We start from the raw sequence: 17,609 nt of genomic DNA, 5'->3' as shown, positions 1-17,609 counted from the left end.
TGAAACACTGTATGGTACCAATGACCTAGTTTTTTCAACAAGACAATGGGGGTGGCAGATCGAGGAGACGGGGGAAAAACTGCTCTACATTAAAAAGAGACTTAAAAGACCTAACAAACAAAAGCAACATGTAGACTTTGTCCGAATCTAGATTCTAATAAGGCAACTGCAAAAAAGACACCGTTTTAGACAACCAGAGAAATTTGAATATAAACTGGGAATTAATGATACCAAGGTACTTTTAATTTTGTTAGACATGATAATGGCCATTGTGGTAATGTAAGAAAAAAATTTTTTTGAGATGTTTACTGAAGTATGTAAGGGTGAAATGACAATATCTGGAATTTGCTTTAAAATATTTTTGCAAGAAAAAGGATGTCTGATGAAGCAAGTATGACAAAATTTTGAAAACTGCTGAATCTGAGTAATGGGGGTTCACTATGCTATTTTCCCTACTGATGTATGTTTGAAATTTTTCATTTATAAAATTACCAAACAAAACAAAAATCCATGTTTTTTCCACTAAAACCATAGTTTTCAAATTTGAGCATGTCTAAGAATCCACATCTCATGCAGGATCCTAGGACTCATACCCCAAAATTCTGACTTTGTCTGGGCATGGGCTCAGGTTCCATTTTTAACAAGTCCTCAAGGGAATCCAGTACATACAATCTACAGACATATCTGAAAATTACACACTTAGACTAATTCACCACAAGTCTTTAAATATACTCCACCTAAGAGAAAAGGCATGATCATACCTCTTACCTCCCCTTCAAGCTTTACCCCATTCATATCTGCTCATAACTTATCCTGTTCCTGGGACTGTAAGTTCCATGAAGGCAGAGCCCTTTGCTTTTACTCACCATGGGGTCCCCAGTGCCTACCAGAGCACCTAGCACACAGTACACAGCAAATAAATATTTGCTGAATAAATGAATTCATTATTCATTAATGAACGAATAACAGCAAAGAGAAAAAAGAAGAGTTAACTGTAGTTCACCATTTCAAAATTAGTTCCAGGGAACAATCTAAGATAAAATTCCAATTTCTTGCCAAAAATCAGTATAGAAAGTATGGAATAAAGACTATAAATAAAGTATGGGAATAACAATAAACTAAAATTAAATAATAAAAATAAACATAGGAATAAAGGAGGGACACAGGTTAGGGTATGCTTTAAAATATGATACATGTTTAAGACAACCTCTCTCCTAAGACATCAAACTTTGAATGTTAATTTGAACATTCAAGTTCCTACTAACTGTTTAGAAACTATTATGAAAATGTACTCTTACATCTCACAATCCCAAACAGGAAGGGCAGACACATTAGAAAAGTAAACTAGTACATGTATACATTTTAGTGGAAAACAGATAAGTAACTCAATTACTACTTTCTCTGTTTAAAAAGCACAAACCCCTACAATTATGACACAAGTCACAAATGCAAAAAAGAATAACTGCCAAATATAACAATTAAAAGTTATTTTAGGATGATCTTCCAAGGCTATGTAGAACTAGTTGCAAAAATAGCACTTACCAAAGATGGTTCCTATTCTTATACTTCTACCCCCAAATCACTTAACTTTAAAATTTTCCTGGGCTTCCCTGGTGGCGCAGTGGTTGGGAGTCCGCCTGCCGATGCAGGGGACACGGGTTCGTATCCCGATCCGGGAAGATCCCACATGCCGCGGAGCGGCTGGGCCCGTGAGCCATGGCCACTGAGCCTGCGCGTCCGGAGCCTGTGCTCCGCAACGGGAGAGGCCACAACAGTGAGAGGCCCGCATAACGCAAAAAAAAAAAAAAAAAAAAAAATTTCCTTCTTAAATAATAAATCATAACTTTTTAATGTTTATGGAATTATAATAAAGACTTATAGAATTTTTAGAGACACAATGGACATTAGCAACTACATGGTCCAATTCTTCATTGGGGAAGATGAAGCCCAGATGAGAAAAAAGATTTACTTGGCTACACAGAGAGTTAACAGCAAAACAAGGATATGTCAGTGCTGAATTTCCAGTCCAGTGTACTTTTCACTATACCATGCTAACAGGATATTTTAAAAAATATTTTCCATTGTGAAATGCAGTAGTATCTGTTCACCTCCTTGTACATACATGTGTGGGGTATTCATCAGCTATGTTCTGGGCTTAAACTAAATGGATGTACCTCTTTTTTAGTGGGGATGGTCATGGGGAAGGGGAGCTACTAGACTATCTTCAGCAACAGAACTCCGTATGTAGTATTTCCTGATATGTGGGCCTTTCTGTCATATATCAGAATCTCTAGTTTTTACCATATAAACACATCAAAATTTAAAATCATGAAATAAAACTAAATTGTAAAGTTATGCAAAATCTAATCTAAAACTGGGAACTGGGGCTTCCCTGGTGGCGCAGTGGTTAAGAATCCACCTGCCAATGCAGGGGACATGGGTTCGAGCCCTGGTCCAGGACGATCCCACATGCTGCAGAGCAACTGAGCCCGTGCGCCACAACTACTGAGCCTGTGCTCTAGAGCCTGCAAGTCACAACTACTGAGCCCGCGAGCCTAGAGCCGGTGCTCCGCAACAAGAGAAGCCACCACGATGAGAAGCCCGCGCACCGCAACGAAGAGTAGCCCCCGCTGGCTGCAACTAGAGAAAGCCTGTGCACAGCAACGAAGACCCAACACAGCCAAAAAAAAATAAATTTTAAAAATAAATAAATAAAATAAAATAAAACTGGGAATTTACTCTTTGTTCATTATAAAATATTATCTGTGGTTCCTTCTTCTGGATTAAAAGCAGCTCTGACTCAAGAGATTAATGAATGGCCCAATTCATGTCTCAGCTATTACTCTGAGCCACCTCTCTATACACCCACAGGGTTCTTGTGGTGCAATAGGGCTGTTTAACAGAATAGTGAAAGTATAAGATACACACAGAAAGAGAGTAAGATAACTAAATCTCTGTAAACCAGCTCCCAACTATGTTTTTTATCACTCTGAACCCTTAGCACAAAGTAGGTATGTTATAAATCATGACTAAATGAATAAACAATCTCCAAAAGCCCCTCCTCATTCTACTGAATCTCATCTAAATGTCTTCATTGTCAGTAACAACTGGCTTGGACACTTCAAATAAAGTATAGCTGGATTATGAATTTACAAGCATGGTTTGAAGTGCCAGATAAATTACTCTGCACTTAGAGAAGACAATAAATATCAACTTCCAGCCTAAGCACAGTGACTAGCATATAACAGGAATACTATAAATATGACAAAAATAATAGTTACCAACTAACAAATGCTTACTAAATGTCACATGTTGTGATAATTGCTTTGTCTACATTATTTAATCTTTACGAAAATCTAGTACTATCATCCCTCCACTTTCCTGAAGATGAAACAAGCTTTGAGAGGTTAAAATAATTCACCTAAAATCATCTGGTAAGTACACGACAGAGCCTACATTTGAATCCACGTTTAGAACCTACACAAAGATTTGCTGAATGAATGACCTCAAAACAGTCTGATCCAAACTAACCAGATATGCAACAGATACTGGTAACACTCATTAACTCATGAATTATGAACACTAGCAAGCATATAGCTTTAAGGCCCAAAGACTTAATGACCTCAAGTCTTTTCATTCCACCAACAGTAATATAACCCCAAATGTGATCAATGCAACTGGCAGGACACAAAGAGGGACTATACAGCAATAATCTAGAATCTGGAATGCTAGCCACAATCTTTTGAAATAATCCAACATGTGACCTAGGATTGTCAAAGTTAAAGTACACAACGAAAGTTCCATTTGAGTGACAGGCACACTAGCAGTGTTAATGACAAAACAGGTTAAGTTATGTGACATGAAGCTTATTTTGGAATATTAGTAATTTGAGTAAAAATATGACATCCAAGTAGAGATGCCTAATAGGCAGTCAGGTATTCAGGATTCAAAAACAGCAAAAAGACTAAAAAATAAAGACCTGGATATCATGGGTACAGAGATGATAGCAGCTGAAGATATAAGAATGGATGAATTCTCCAAGACAGGTGAAGAGAAAGCTAAGTATTACGGGCCAAAGACTGTGGCTGAAGGAAAAAGAAGTCAGCAATGTAAAGATGGAAAAGCACTAGGTCAAGGAAGCCCAGAAAAAGAGAATTTAAAGAGGAAAAACTCAAAACTTCATTTACATTTGCCTTCTACATTCTGAAAAACTGACTAATGAATGATGGTAGCAACAAATACGTACAAAGGGGACAGCAGTGTTGGAACTCGGTATGCACTGTTCATCTATTATTGGTTGCCTTCCCTCTATGCCACTCACTCATTGTTACACCTCCACCAACTAAACAAAACTAGAAAAAAAAGGTCAGAAACAAAAACTAAAAAAAAAAAAGATGCTACAGTCAGATAGCTTTATTTTCAAGAAATATATGTCAAACCTCAAGACAAATATATACCTAATCTTCCCACTCACCTGCCTTTGTTTTTCCTTTTTAGCTTACAAATTGTAGGCATTTTTGCCTCTGGAAAAATAAACGTTAATTAAACTCCATTGCTTACTGTTTTCAGAGGTACTCAAAACTATTGAGAAATTGTTAACAAACGTTAGATAAAATAATTCTAAAGTTTAAAAAAAAAGTTGGAAAAAGAAAAACAGCTCTTGATTATCATTATAAACTATAACATGGACAGTAAGAGAACCATTAGGACACTGGAAAGAATCTGACTTACAGAAAACCAACGTTGAGTAATTTGGATGATCTAGGAAACGAGTGACTAGGTACCGTATTACCTTAGCATCTGCAGACTATTTTAGCATTTACATTTGCAATATGAAAAATGGGCTTACCTGGTTTTTAAAATAAATTATGTGTTCAAGAAAAAGTTGAAGAAATCATTTATCAGGGCTTCTACCAGCTACATTATTTTATAACTACTAATACTCAACAAAAAAAACTGTTTTCTTTGTGGGTGAGGTGGTTTAAAAGACCTATGCCAGGGACTTCCCCGGTGGCACAGTCGTTAAGAATCCGCCTGCCAATGCAGGGGGTTCAAGCCCTGGGCCGGGAAGATCCCACATGCCACGGAGCAACTAAACCCGTGCACCACAACTAGTGAGCCTGCACTCTAGAGCCCACGAGCCACAACTACTGAAGCCCGCGCGCCTAGAGCCCGTACTCCACAACGAGAAGCCACCGCAATGAGAAGCCACCGCAATGAGAAGCCCCCGCACCGCAACAAAGAGTAGCTAGCCTCTGCTCGCCACAAATAGAGAAAATCGACAGGCAGCAACGAAGACCCAAGGCAGCCAAAAATAAATTAATTAATTAAATTTTTTAAAAAAAGACCTATGCCAACAAACTCTTCTGAAATCAAAAGGTGTAGGAACTTTCATTTCTGAAGAGTAGGTCCAGTCAAGAAAACATAATTTGACAACTTTATTTTCTGAGATTACCAAAAAAATATTAGAACTTGAGTGTTGCACACGGCACAAAATACATACTCAATAAGTATCAGCTAAATAAAGCAACAAAGGCCAAAATAATAGGGAAAGTCAATCAATTTAAAAAGGGTATTGTTCCTACAATACATGAGATGTCCAAAGTCCAGACAGGGAAGAGTAAAAACAGACTCACTGAAAAAGATGAAGCTGCCTGGTAGGTCATTCTGCATGGTTGAATAAATGAATGAATGTTTGATGATAAACATAAAATAATCATGCAAAGAAAATTCATGTTAGATGCTACAAAACTGGAAAAAGGGTTCTGCCTCCAAAGAAAAATTCAATCTTTACCAAGTTCAGATTAATATAATAAAATTTCAACAGCTATCAATAAGCAATTATGGAACTCAACAGAAAAATGGGGATGGGGGAATATGTCTGTTGACTATGTTCTTTTACGTCTTGGGCTCCAAGATACTTGGCTGTCCTAACTCTGAGAGGGCATGACTACCTGCCTACTTTCTTGACTCTTCCTCTTTGCTCTTTACCCTTTTATCATTACATCAGTTTCAACTTGCATCTGTGTGCTAATGATTTCCAAACTGTTATCTTTAATTATGAGCTCAGTTTCATATCTCCAATAGTCTACAGATAATGTCTTTGTGGTTGTCCTACTATCCCCTCAAACACAACAAATATAAAACTGAATTTATCAAAAAAAAAGAAGAGTTCTTTAAAAAATAAAAACAAACAACAACAACAAAAAAAACCTGAATTTATCTGTAGCCAATTCTTCCCAAGCGATTTCCAAACCTGACCTGTTTTCACCAGTCTCCCTATAACCCAGGCTTAAAATTTTTAGTCATCTAACTATTCTTCTTGGTTGCCCCTTCTCCCCAACCGTGCCAATCAAATTCCATCAATTCTCCTTCCCCATTCTAATGCCCCAATTTTGAGCTTCAATCATTTCTGGACTATTAAAATAAATTTTTAAAAAACTTCAAATCTCACCCCATCTCCAGTCTCTTTCCACACACCCCATCTCCAGTCTCTTTCCACACAACCCATCCTGCACACAACTACCACATTCATCTTCATTCACCCTAGCACAGCCCTGTTTATAAATATTTAATAGCCACAACATACTGAATAATCTAAACTCCTTACCCTAGCAATCAAATCCTCCACACTCTAACCCCTATCTATCCTTCCAACTTTATCTTCTGTTCCCCTAGCATGTGCGAGCCCGTCATGTTTCCACCCTCTATTCACGTTATCTTCCACTCCTCCTTTGACTACCTTCTATCTAAATCCTATCCATCCAGCGTACAGCATACTGTGGCTCTCTCAACTCACAGAGTTCTTCCTTTCAATATCCAAGAGTGTTTATTACCTATACCAATCATTTGAAATTTATCACATATTTTCTCAATCTGTGAAGTGTTTTGCTTTATTTTTGTGTATGTGTGTGAGATTAGGACTTGTTTTTCTAAATAGAATGGACTTTCAAGGAAAGAATTCATGACTTACATTTCCTTGTATCCTCCACATTTCAATAAATTTATGAGGTTCCCACCAAATGAAGCTACGGCAAGAGGCTAGAAGACAACTAAAACCAACCAAAAAAATTCCTACTAATCCCTCCCTGTAACACTGCTTCATGGAATAAGGAGATCAAAAAGCAAAGTAAAATCAAGAGATATACAAAAATTGGACAAATATTAAAAGAAGAATTAGACTTCTTAAAAGTTATAGAAATCCTTCCTAGAAAGATAAGTTCTAATTCCTTCTCTTATTCAATAAAATGTTTTCAATTGTATTAAGCATCAACCCTCTTTTTTGTTTCTCTATATGAAGAGCATCCATAATGTGGGTGTGACATTTCAAATATACAACCCACAACTCTTATTTCACAGTCGAGGATGCTTAGAGTAATTTAGAAAGCTTTGGGGAGAAACTTTCTTGTAGACCCGTATGTGTTAAAAAATATATACACAGGTATTTAGAGTAACTGAAATGTATGTTAATTTTAAATGATCTACATCATTTTCCTGATTCAAGATGAGATTTTAAAATTGTATTATTTCTCTGAATGGCATTATTCAATTCACTTAATTTTAATCCCAAATACTGTGGACATCTAACATTAATTCTCTGAGAAGGTTGTAAATTACTATCCATATACATATTCCTTGAAACTTTTAAGATAACGTGGTTTTGTCTGGGCCAAAATAGGATTATTACATAACTTTTGGCTGTTCAGTAAAGGAAAAACTTGCTTACAAATAGTTTTCAACTATTAGTATTAGGAGATTTTGAAAAAACTTAAGAACTCCAGTTATCTACAGATACTTATTCATGCTATCAACCACAGAAGAGTTTTTTAAATAGTGTTTCGGACTTTCATATCATAAAAACTTCTTCAGAATGTTTCAAAAGTTATAATGTTAAGCACAACACCACCAAAAAAGGCAATTATGACAAAATATCTGTGCAGTACTTTTGTAATCAACAATATTGTAAAAGATGTTAATATCGTGATGACCTACCATCAGATATCTTGGATTTTTAAACTTTAATAGTCCAGCAAAAAGTTCCTCAGACTCAAATCACCTATGACATTTTGGCTCAAAAATCACGTCCTCAATATCGATTCTACATTGTCACAAGTCTAAAAATTAAACCCTTAAGGAGATAAATAGCTGTAAATGGAAGCAGTCTTTTCCAACTTTACTGTCAAACCGATAGGAAGGATTAATATTACTAAGGTCGCCATTCAACAAACTATATACGTAGTAATGAATTTGACGTGGTAACTTTTTATATAATCGCCTGCAACAGAGGTTTATAAGTATCTTTTGTGTAACGATAAACTGAGTCAGAGCTAAAAGTTCAGAGTGCAGAGCCAGTCCAATGATAAATAGGTCTACGGCATGAGCTTTCAATGGTACTCCAAGACTCTTCAGGAAAAACACCAGATTTTGGTGTTTTCCAAGATGATGCACACCTGAAACTTTCTTTTGCAGATAACCAGACTAAAAGCAAGAGGAAGGAAATAAATACAGAACCTCCGACAAGCAAAAGAGAACTGTGCTACTCACCAGCAAACAGTCTGAATTCACTTCCGATTTGGGATCCCGCAGCAGGTTGTCGATTTTTTCAAACCGAGTCTCAAAACTGTCCCCAGTCGACATGTTGCTGCTACTGTGACAATACCCTCGTACCAGCACCAGTAGCGGAAAGCAATTTCAACCAACTTCCTCCGGCGGTGGGTTCGCGGCCGCGGGGCGGAGGAGCCGGAACCCCAGGGTCACCAGGTGCGCCCGGTTCCCCCTCCTCCCCCTCACTGAGGGGATCTCCGCTCTCCAGACCCCGGGCCGGGGGCGACGGCGACCCACAGCCGCTCGGACGCCCAAAGTCGCATCCCACCCGGCAGCCCCTCACGACAGCCGACAGCGCCGTCGCCACCAGCCTCGTCGCTCCGGCGAAGTGCTTCAGCCTAGCGGGCCCCGGCCGCCTTCGCCATGGAGGGCTCCCGGTCCCGAGATGGGCAGGAGGGGGGAGAGAAAGAAAAGCAGGGTGGAGACTCCTCCGGGCAGCAGGGGAGGGAGAAGAGGAAAGGCGAAAGCGAAGGGCGGGCGCGGAGCTGTGCCAGCTGCCGCTGCCGCTGCCGCCGCCGCCGCTCGGGCCCCGGGCCGGGCCCGCTCCTCTCTGAGGCGCTGGAGACGGTCTAGCCCTGCATCCCCGGATCCACTTGGCCCGGCCCGACGCACCGATCCGCCTCGGCCAAGAGCTGGTCCCCGCGGGATAGCCTCAGTCTCCCATTTTGTCCCGGCGCTGCCGGGGCTGCTGCTGCGGTGTCCGGCGGGGCAGGGCGAGGTCGGTGCCCGATGGAGACTTGGGAGAGGACGGGCTGGAGAGGGGGCGGTGAGGGAGACGAGAGTCCGGTCCCGGCGGCTGCGGCTGGGGGAGCTTCTGGGAGGCGCTGTGGCCCGGGCTGGCGAAAGGGCGAGTCGCGCGGCGAGTGCTTGGGGGGTGGGGCGAGGGGGGCCGTGAGGGACTAATATGTCCGCCTTCCTGTTCAAACAAACGGAGACCGCCGGCGCCGACTGCGCATGCGGGGCGCGGACATTCGGAAGGGGAACCGGGCCCGCGCCGCGCGCGCGCGCGCACTCTGACGCCTCCGCAGGGCCAGGCTGGGCCGGGCGGGGCGGAAGGCGGGGCGCCCCCGGGGCCTCGCAGGCTGCCTGGGAAGGCTGGCAGCGGGGAGGAGCTGACAGGGCGCGGCGGGCGGCACCGCCCTCGCTCCTGCAGGCGTTGAGCAGCTAAGCCGTCTCGGGAAGCAGCTGTGGGTGTCCACGCGGAGTAGGACCTCTCGCTGCCTCCGGTGGCGTCCTGGCCGCTGCCCCAGCTCTGCTTCCTCTGGGCTGCAGCCATCAGGAGAATTCTAGCGAGAAAGGGTGCTTGTTATTGTTATTTTGGAGATAGTTTTTTTTGTTTTGTTTTTCAAAGGCAAGATGCCTTTTCGCCGGCAGGGACCAGCGTTTTAGCACCAGCGGAGTCTGGTCTTCAGTAGTGCTTCATCGTCGGCCCTCCGTGAACCCCACGTCGTTTAACCCGTCTTTGCTTCCATGGGAAAATTACGAAGCAGTGCAGTACATGACCCTCCTAAAGCGAGCGTGTGTGTCAGGGGAGCTTTAAACTATTGACTCCGGAAGATATGGTCAATAGAAGTCAAGCTCAATTTAGTTTAAGAAAAAAAAAAAAGAAAAGAATCTCAGGAAAGAAATCAATATTTTTTAAGTTATTCATACTAGCTCTTTCACACGATTAACACTCCCACTGTAGTTCTCTTCTTGATGTGTAATTCAGCCATTTCGATTTCAAAACATTCAGTGAAACTTAGAATAGTGATTTTACCAGACTAAAGTAGAACGTGAAAGTAATGGCCGTTTCCTCCTAATTCAATTGCTTCATTGACTGTAGTGTGAGATAGGGTGAGACGTGTTATCCAATCTGCTGATAAAGTAATGTTCGTCACTGCTTTCAGCAGGACATCTACCTTAATTCATTTCTAATCAATCTTCAGTTTTGCTCATAGGTCAAATAAAGGATTGCTAAAAATAGAAAATGTGGATGTTTTGCCCCACACTGGAGAATGCTACAGATGAACCAATTGTCTATATAAAAAGCACTGTACAGCATCTGAACAGTCCACCAACATTCTGTTGTGAGTCAGAGGTTAGGAAAATGTTCTATTGTTTGAAAAATGTGCATTCTGTTTTCATTGTGTTAGATACAAGAAATATTTAGATGTAAAATCCACTGTATAAATCAAGATAGGAAGTAAATCTTCACAAAAATCGTATCCGACAACAACTAGACAAAATTCAGGTATTTCATTAAATGCTTTTGCAGTGACTTTTCCTGGCTCCAGTATTTTAAGCCAGTCATGTGAATTAAATTTATTTTTAAGCATAGGGCTTGAAATAAATCTGGCAGTTGCCCTAAAATAAATGTCCTAAACCATGCTTGTCCTTTTTTATTACCATTTTTAGGTAGTCTTAGGAATTTTGTTGTTTCTCAGAGAACTGTGAGCATTTTGCTGCTTTCCACTTGGACACTTAAAAAAATGCAGGTAGCTAAGACAATAATTGAGTGGCACTTATAAATGTAAGTGGGACTGAAAGCCCATCTGGCAAAGCTACTAGAAGTATAGGTGTGGCCTATATATTTTACTGATCTACAAGGCTAATCTGATGATTGTAACCCCCCACTATCTTTTACCATAAGATAGCTGGACTCTGTATCAATGTTTTTGTTTTTTAAAAGTCCTCGCCTGTAATGGAGTAGAATCATATGACATTAAAGTTCCTTTCCAACTTTAAAATTCTATTGTCTAATTGTTACTAGTCTCTTTAAAAGCATTGTGGATATTTGAGATCACCCTTAAAGTATATATTAGAATCCTAAGTACAATTGCAAACTACTGATACCATGGATAAATATAGTAAGAATATAACATTAATTATACATACTGAGCCCTTACCATGTGTTAGGCACTATGCCATATATAATATCTCGTTAAAACTTCAAAAATACTCTGCTATAGTTATACCTACATTGTAAATGGGGAAACTGAGGTGCAGAAAGATACATTAGTTGCTCAAGGTCATGACAGACCCACGTTGGAACAGAGGCTGTCTGACTCCAGAATCCCAACTCTTAACTGCTGAGTATGCTAACAATATCCAATCCTAATACAGTAACAAGTAGTATTATTTCACAACTGTATTATTTACATCACATAGATTTAAATGATTCCATATAAAAAAAGGAAATTATAAAATTTACAATGTGAGCAATATGATTACAGTCCCTAGGGAAAGATGTGAAATGATTTTAGTAAGGTGTGAATAAAAAGGATCTTGGTAGTATTCAATAACAGTGGCTTGAATAGAGGTTCCCAAACACTGGGTCCAAGAACCAGTGGTCGTCCTTGGTGGAATTGCTCATAAAGGAAGCTGTTCTACTTTAAGACTGTCTTTCAATCTGAAATTCTCTTGACTACTTTTTTTAAAAACTAAATGTATTTTTCTTTAAGAAGCAAGAGTAATAGTAAATGGTACAGCTTTTTTAAATGTTTTTCACCTGGAAATTTAAAATTACAAAGTTGGCAACTTAAGCAAATATATAGATTAAATTAGTTATATGTTAATTTTTCTGGTTTTTGGAATTCAAACATCTGGAAGTGTTTAATTTATATGAGATTCATGCTAGGACCTAATGAAGAGACTGCGGTGCTGAAAGAATTTGAATGAGGCATATTTGGGAGAGATCATGGAAAAAGTAGAAAGATTTGGGTGTAGACTTGTGTATAGTGAAAGACAATTAAGTTGAGCATTCCTTTGCTTTCAGTTATTTCGTAGGAAATTGATTCTGTTTAATTTTATGGAATTCTTTCATAAACATTGATGTAGTAGCTAGCCTCCAAGGATGGTCCCCAAAGAACCCTGTCTTCCAGTATTCATGCCCTCCTGGAGTACCCTCCCACACTGAATCTGGTCTGGGGCCTTATGACCTGCTTTAACCAATAAAATGCAGCAAAAATGGCACTGTGCCAGTAACAAGCCTAAACTTTGTGAGTTTGCCTGGCAACTAAGCATTTAGTGCTCTGGGAAGCCCAACTAAACTGAGATCACCATGGTGTGAGGAAACCCAAGCTAACTAAACACAAGAAGAAATCAGATGGAAGATGACTGAGGAATCCAGCAAACCTTGAGAACAGAGTCTCCAGACTTATGACCCACATCAAGCCATTCCAGCAGTCCCCAGACATTTGAAACGCCCCAGACGACACCACAGGGAACAGACACAAGCTAATCCCTCCAATCACTGCCCACACATCAGAATCATGAACATATAATAAAATGGTTGTTACTTTGAGCTTCTAAATTTTGGGGTAGTTTTTCAACATTAAATAACCAAAACGGTTGGATTTCAGGGAAAAAAATATTCATAGCTAAATGTGTATATAGACGTCTATTGAGAGTACCTTTTATACTTGTTTTATATCACCACTATACAAGGAAGTGGTCCACAATGAAGTGTTGTAAAGGAATGACAAATTAACTCATGTTTATTGTCTTTACTTCAACAAACCTTTGTAGAAAAGAAATGTAAAAGCTTTTTGATCAAATTAAAGAATGCTTCCAGATTTTAAAAAATATTATAAAGTTACCGTATTCCCATATAAACATATTTTCACATATATTTTTATATTTTCTCAATGCATAGTCACATCTATTCTATCTTAAAAATGTACCAAAAATTCAGGTACACGCTGTAAGTTACATATCAATTGTAACTTGGTGCCATAAATTGCATGTAATTTCAAAAATGCATACCACAACATATATACACTACCAAATTGAAAATAGATAGCTAGTGGAAAGCAGCCGCATAGCACAGGGAGATCAGCTCGGTGCTTTGTGACCACTTAGAGGGGTGGGATAGGGAGGGTGGGAGGGAGACGCAAGAAGGAGGCGATATGGGGATATATGTATATGTATAGCTGATTCACTTTGTTATAAAGCAGAAACTAACACACCATTGTAAAGCAATTATACTCCAATAAAGATGTTAAAGAAATTTTTTAAAAAATGCATACCACAAATGTGTTAAGAAGGTTATGTGGCTAAGTTCCTACAGAAACTGTAGTTAACATTTCCAAGAAAGTATGATACTTATTATGTTTCATATAACTTTCCAAAAGGGCATTACTTTATTTATTTTTTTAGTGTGGAACAACTTCACTTGATTCTGAACAACTTTAGTAAACAAAAAGTTGTGAAAATTTAGGTTCAGTTCTGTTTTAAGAGGTTGGTTTTATATGATGAATATTTACCCTCAAGTAGTTTATATGTACATATTTTTCTAGATTTGTAAAGTGAATCAGGAAGAATATGTTCCATTACCTAGGAGTGCTCTTGAGATGAGCCAAGCTTTTTTTTCTTTCCACAGGATATTCAGGCTTGGGAGTCAATGTAGTTTGACATGTTTACATCTACTACAGCCTAGGTGGTGCCTAGGCAGTTGGGGATGTGACATCTATCAAGATTACTGCAAGGAAAAGTGTAGGACCAGCCCTGAGCACAGGGTGCCCTTAAGGGCTTCTCCTGACTCACCCTGGAATGCCTTCCTCTAACATCTGTTTTTTATTTCTTAGAAGCTGCTATTCCATTCAACTGCAAAAATACTTGCATTGACCCTAGAAACAGAATGGAAAAATAGAAGGAAACAGATTTCTGTAAAACAGTTACTTCCCTGCTCTATGTTATTGCCATCTTGGGGACCCTTCTGTTCCCACACTCACAAGCCCAAGCATGTAAATGTCTGATGTTATAATTCATTCCAAGGGTGGAGACTGTTAGGTTTGTGGAACCCCTGAGATGGTGCATGCATGACCACAGTAAGAGAGGAAAGCCCAAATCAAGGAGATAATAACAGATATACATAGTTGGTCACATACTCTTTTTCAGTTTTTGCAAGAGCCTCCTGTCCAAATTTCCCCCTCCCACCCAGCAGCCCCCCACTGGGTCCCATTTGTGTGTTTTCTAGCCCATTGCTTTTTAGATACTTACATCTTCCTCTTTAGGGGCTGTTACATTAGTGAATTGCCTTTTTTGGCAGTAACGGACTCTCGCTCAATATCTAATTCCCTTTTTTTTTTCATAACGACTTTTATCACTCATCTCAGTCTCAACTTTTAAGACTTCCATGCCGGGATATGGGGATATATGTATACATATAACTGATTCACTTTGTTATACAGCAGAAACTAACACAGCACTGTAAAGCAATTACACTCCAATAAAGACGTTTAAAAAAAAAAAAGACTTCCATGCCAAACACGTGGAAACAGAAAAATGTGTATCTGACATTTCACCATTTCCCCCTCCCTTTCATCATTCAAAGACCTCCTAAAATATAACATCTTCCCTAAAATCCCTGTAACTTGAAGAGAGGCACTGATTCCTCATGTTCACCCATCAGCATATAAATATCACCCATATACACTCTATATATTCTTTCTTAATAACCAAGACCCTTTATAAACCTTACTCCTTTTTATTTGCAGTGTTAGTGCTCTGCTAGCTGAATTTATACACATGCTCTTGTTTATGTGTTCTTGTCATTGCTGCTTCATGCATTCCCTAAGGCATAGGCTAGGACTTTTAAAGCAATAATCATGTTTTTCTTTCATTATAAAAATAGTACACGCTTATTTTTAAGATTTTGGGAAATATGGAAAAGTAAGAGAACAAAATTCACTCATATTCCCACCACTCAATTACAATCACTATTGACAATTTTGGAGGTTTTCTTTTAATCATTATTTGTCCCCTGCAAAGGTTTGTTTGTTTTGTATGCTGTATGTGCAATTCTTATATACTGTTTTTTTTTTCAGCTTACATAATGGTTTGTATAGGCATAATTAAGCATAACTTTTAATACCTGCATAATATTCCATTCCAGAAATTTACCATACTTTATTTAATCATTACTATAAATAGTGCTACTATAAACATCCTTGTGCATAAAGTTTTTTCTTTTCTTTCTTTTTTTGATTTTTTTCCCTTTAAAAATTTTTTTTATTTTATATTGGAGTACAGTTGATAAACATTTTTTGGATTTTTTTTCCTTTAAAAATTTTTAAAATTTTATATTATAAAGTTTTTTCTTACTTGAGAATTATTTCCTTAGAAATGCTTCTCAGGGACTTCCCTGGTGGTGCAGTGGTTAAGAATCCGCCTGCCATTGCCTGGGATATGGGTTCAACCCCTGGTCTGGGAAGATCCCACATGCCGTGGAGAAACTAAGCCAGTGCACCACAACTACTGAGCCTGTGCTCTAGAGCCCATGAGCCATAACTAATGAGCCTGCGTGCCACAACTACTGAAGCCTGCGCACCTAGAGCCCATGCTCTGCAACAAGAGAAGCCACTGCAATGAGAAGCCCGCGCACCGCTGCAACGAAGACCCAACGCAGCCAAAACAAAACAAAAAAAGAAATGGTTCTTAGAAATGGGCCAAAGCATTTTAAACACTTTTGATATATTTTGCCAAATTGTTTTTCAAATAGCAATGCAAGGTTACACTCCGGCTGTTTATGTTTATGTCCCTTTTTTTTTTTTTTTTTTTTGCGGTACGGGGGCCTCTCACTGTTGTGGCCTCTCCCATTGTGGAGCACAGGCTCCGGACGCGCAGGCTTAGCGGCCATGGCTCACGGGCCCAGCCACTCCGCGGCATGTGGGATCTTCCCGGACAGGGGCACGAACCCGTGTCTCCTGCATCGGCAGGCGGACTCTCAACCACTGCGCCACCAGGGAAGCCCTATGTCCCTTTTTATCATCCTCCCCCTGGCACTGGATGTGTCGTTATTAACATCTTAGATCATTGTTGTATTAATTTGCATATCTTTGATTACTACAACGTTGAATACTTTGCCATATGTTGTTAATTAGTTGTTTTTCTTTTTCTATGAATTAATTTGTGATTTGTGCCTATCCATCAATGGGGCCTTAGGATTTTTCTTATTGATTTTTCTGAGCATAAATATGAATATATATGTATGTATGTGTATATATGTAGGTATGCATATATATATGTATGTCTTAAGGATATTTTTATTTTAGAATTGAAAATTTTTACCAATTTATTGTTTATTTAAACATTTTGAATGTATTTTGTCAATTAAAATATATACTTTTAAAAATTCTGTTAAATCCATGATATTTTAAAGGAATTTATTTTATTATTTTTAATTTAGAAAGTCCTCCCACCTTCCAAAAGGTTGATATATATTTCTATTTTCTTTTGTCTCTTTTCCCCACCCTCACCATGGCTTGCTTTCTGTATATTTTTTTTAATTCCAACTGAAATGCATTTAGGCAAGAGCAGAAAGTCTAGCTGGGAGTCAAGAGACACTGAAACCAGAGTTGAAAAGCTCTGATGAACCATTGATACTCGCTCAGACTTTCCAGGCCTAAATGATTCTCATCTCTGCTTCTTGATGGTTTACTTTATTCTTTCCCTATGTCCATGAACTGATTTCTTCCTACTTCTCCCTGCACATAAGCCAAATATAGCAACTTCTGCATCATGCACTTAATTACAGTGAATTTAAGTACTAAGCGAGGATAAGTATCTCTTGTTCCAATCCATATTCTGTAAATTTTACTTAATTAATTTTTGAACAGTTAATACATACTCTGACATATAAATCCAACAGATACAATGTGGTATTCAATGAAAAGTAATTCTGCCTCTCACCTCTGTCCATAATCCACTTATTCCTTAACACAAAAGGCAATGGCTGTTCAGTTTCTTATATTCTTTCGGTAAGTACGCAATCATCCACATTTGTTACATAGACTTTTCTCAACCATGCTTTTTCTTCCCCTATCTTAACAATATATCTTGAAGATTGTTCTGTATCAGTAAATATAGAACTGTCTCATTCTTTTTAACACCTACCAAGTAGTTCACTTTTTGCATTCATAGCAATTTATTTAACCAATACCCTACTAATGGACATCTTAGTTGGTTCCAATCTTTTCCTGTTATAAACAATGCTGCAATGAATAGCTTTGTGCTTAAGTCCC

At 38.9% G+C, this 17,609-nt stretch overlaps 1 protein-coding gene across 2 annotated transcripts in view; it reads right to left on the bottom strand.

Annotated features, from left to right (window-relative positions):
- ROCK1 (Rho associated coiled-coil containing protein kinase 1) overlaps positions 1 to 9,536 on the bottom strand; it is a 146,776-nt gene extending 137,240 nt beyond the window's left edge. The window contains exon 1 of one of the 2 annotated variants that reach the window (XM_032654443.1): positions 8,545 to 9,536. In XM_032654443.1, the coding sequence (XP_032510334.1) occupies positions 8,545 to 8,637 (93 nt within the window). In that variant the 5' untranslated portion in view covers positions 8,638 to 9,536. The remainder of the gene's footprint in view (positions 1 to 8,544) is intronic. The other variant, XM_032654444.1, reaches the window with a different exon arrangement.
- Between the last annotated feature and the right edge of the window lie 8,073 nt (positions 9,537 to 17,609).

The sequence above is a fragment of the Phocoena sinus genome, chromosome 14 (genome assembly GCF_008692025.1).
Source record: "Phocoena sinus isolate mPhoSin1 chromosome 14, mPhoSin1.pri, whole genome shotgun sequence".
NCBI lineage: Eukaryota > Metazoa > Chordata > Mammalia > Artiodactyla > Phocoenidae > Phocoena > Phocoena sinus.
This window is presented reverse-complemented; position numbering and strand designations above follow the sequence as displayed.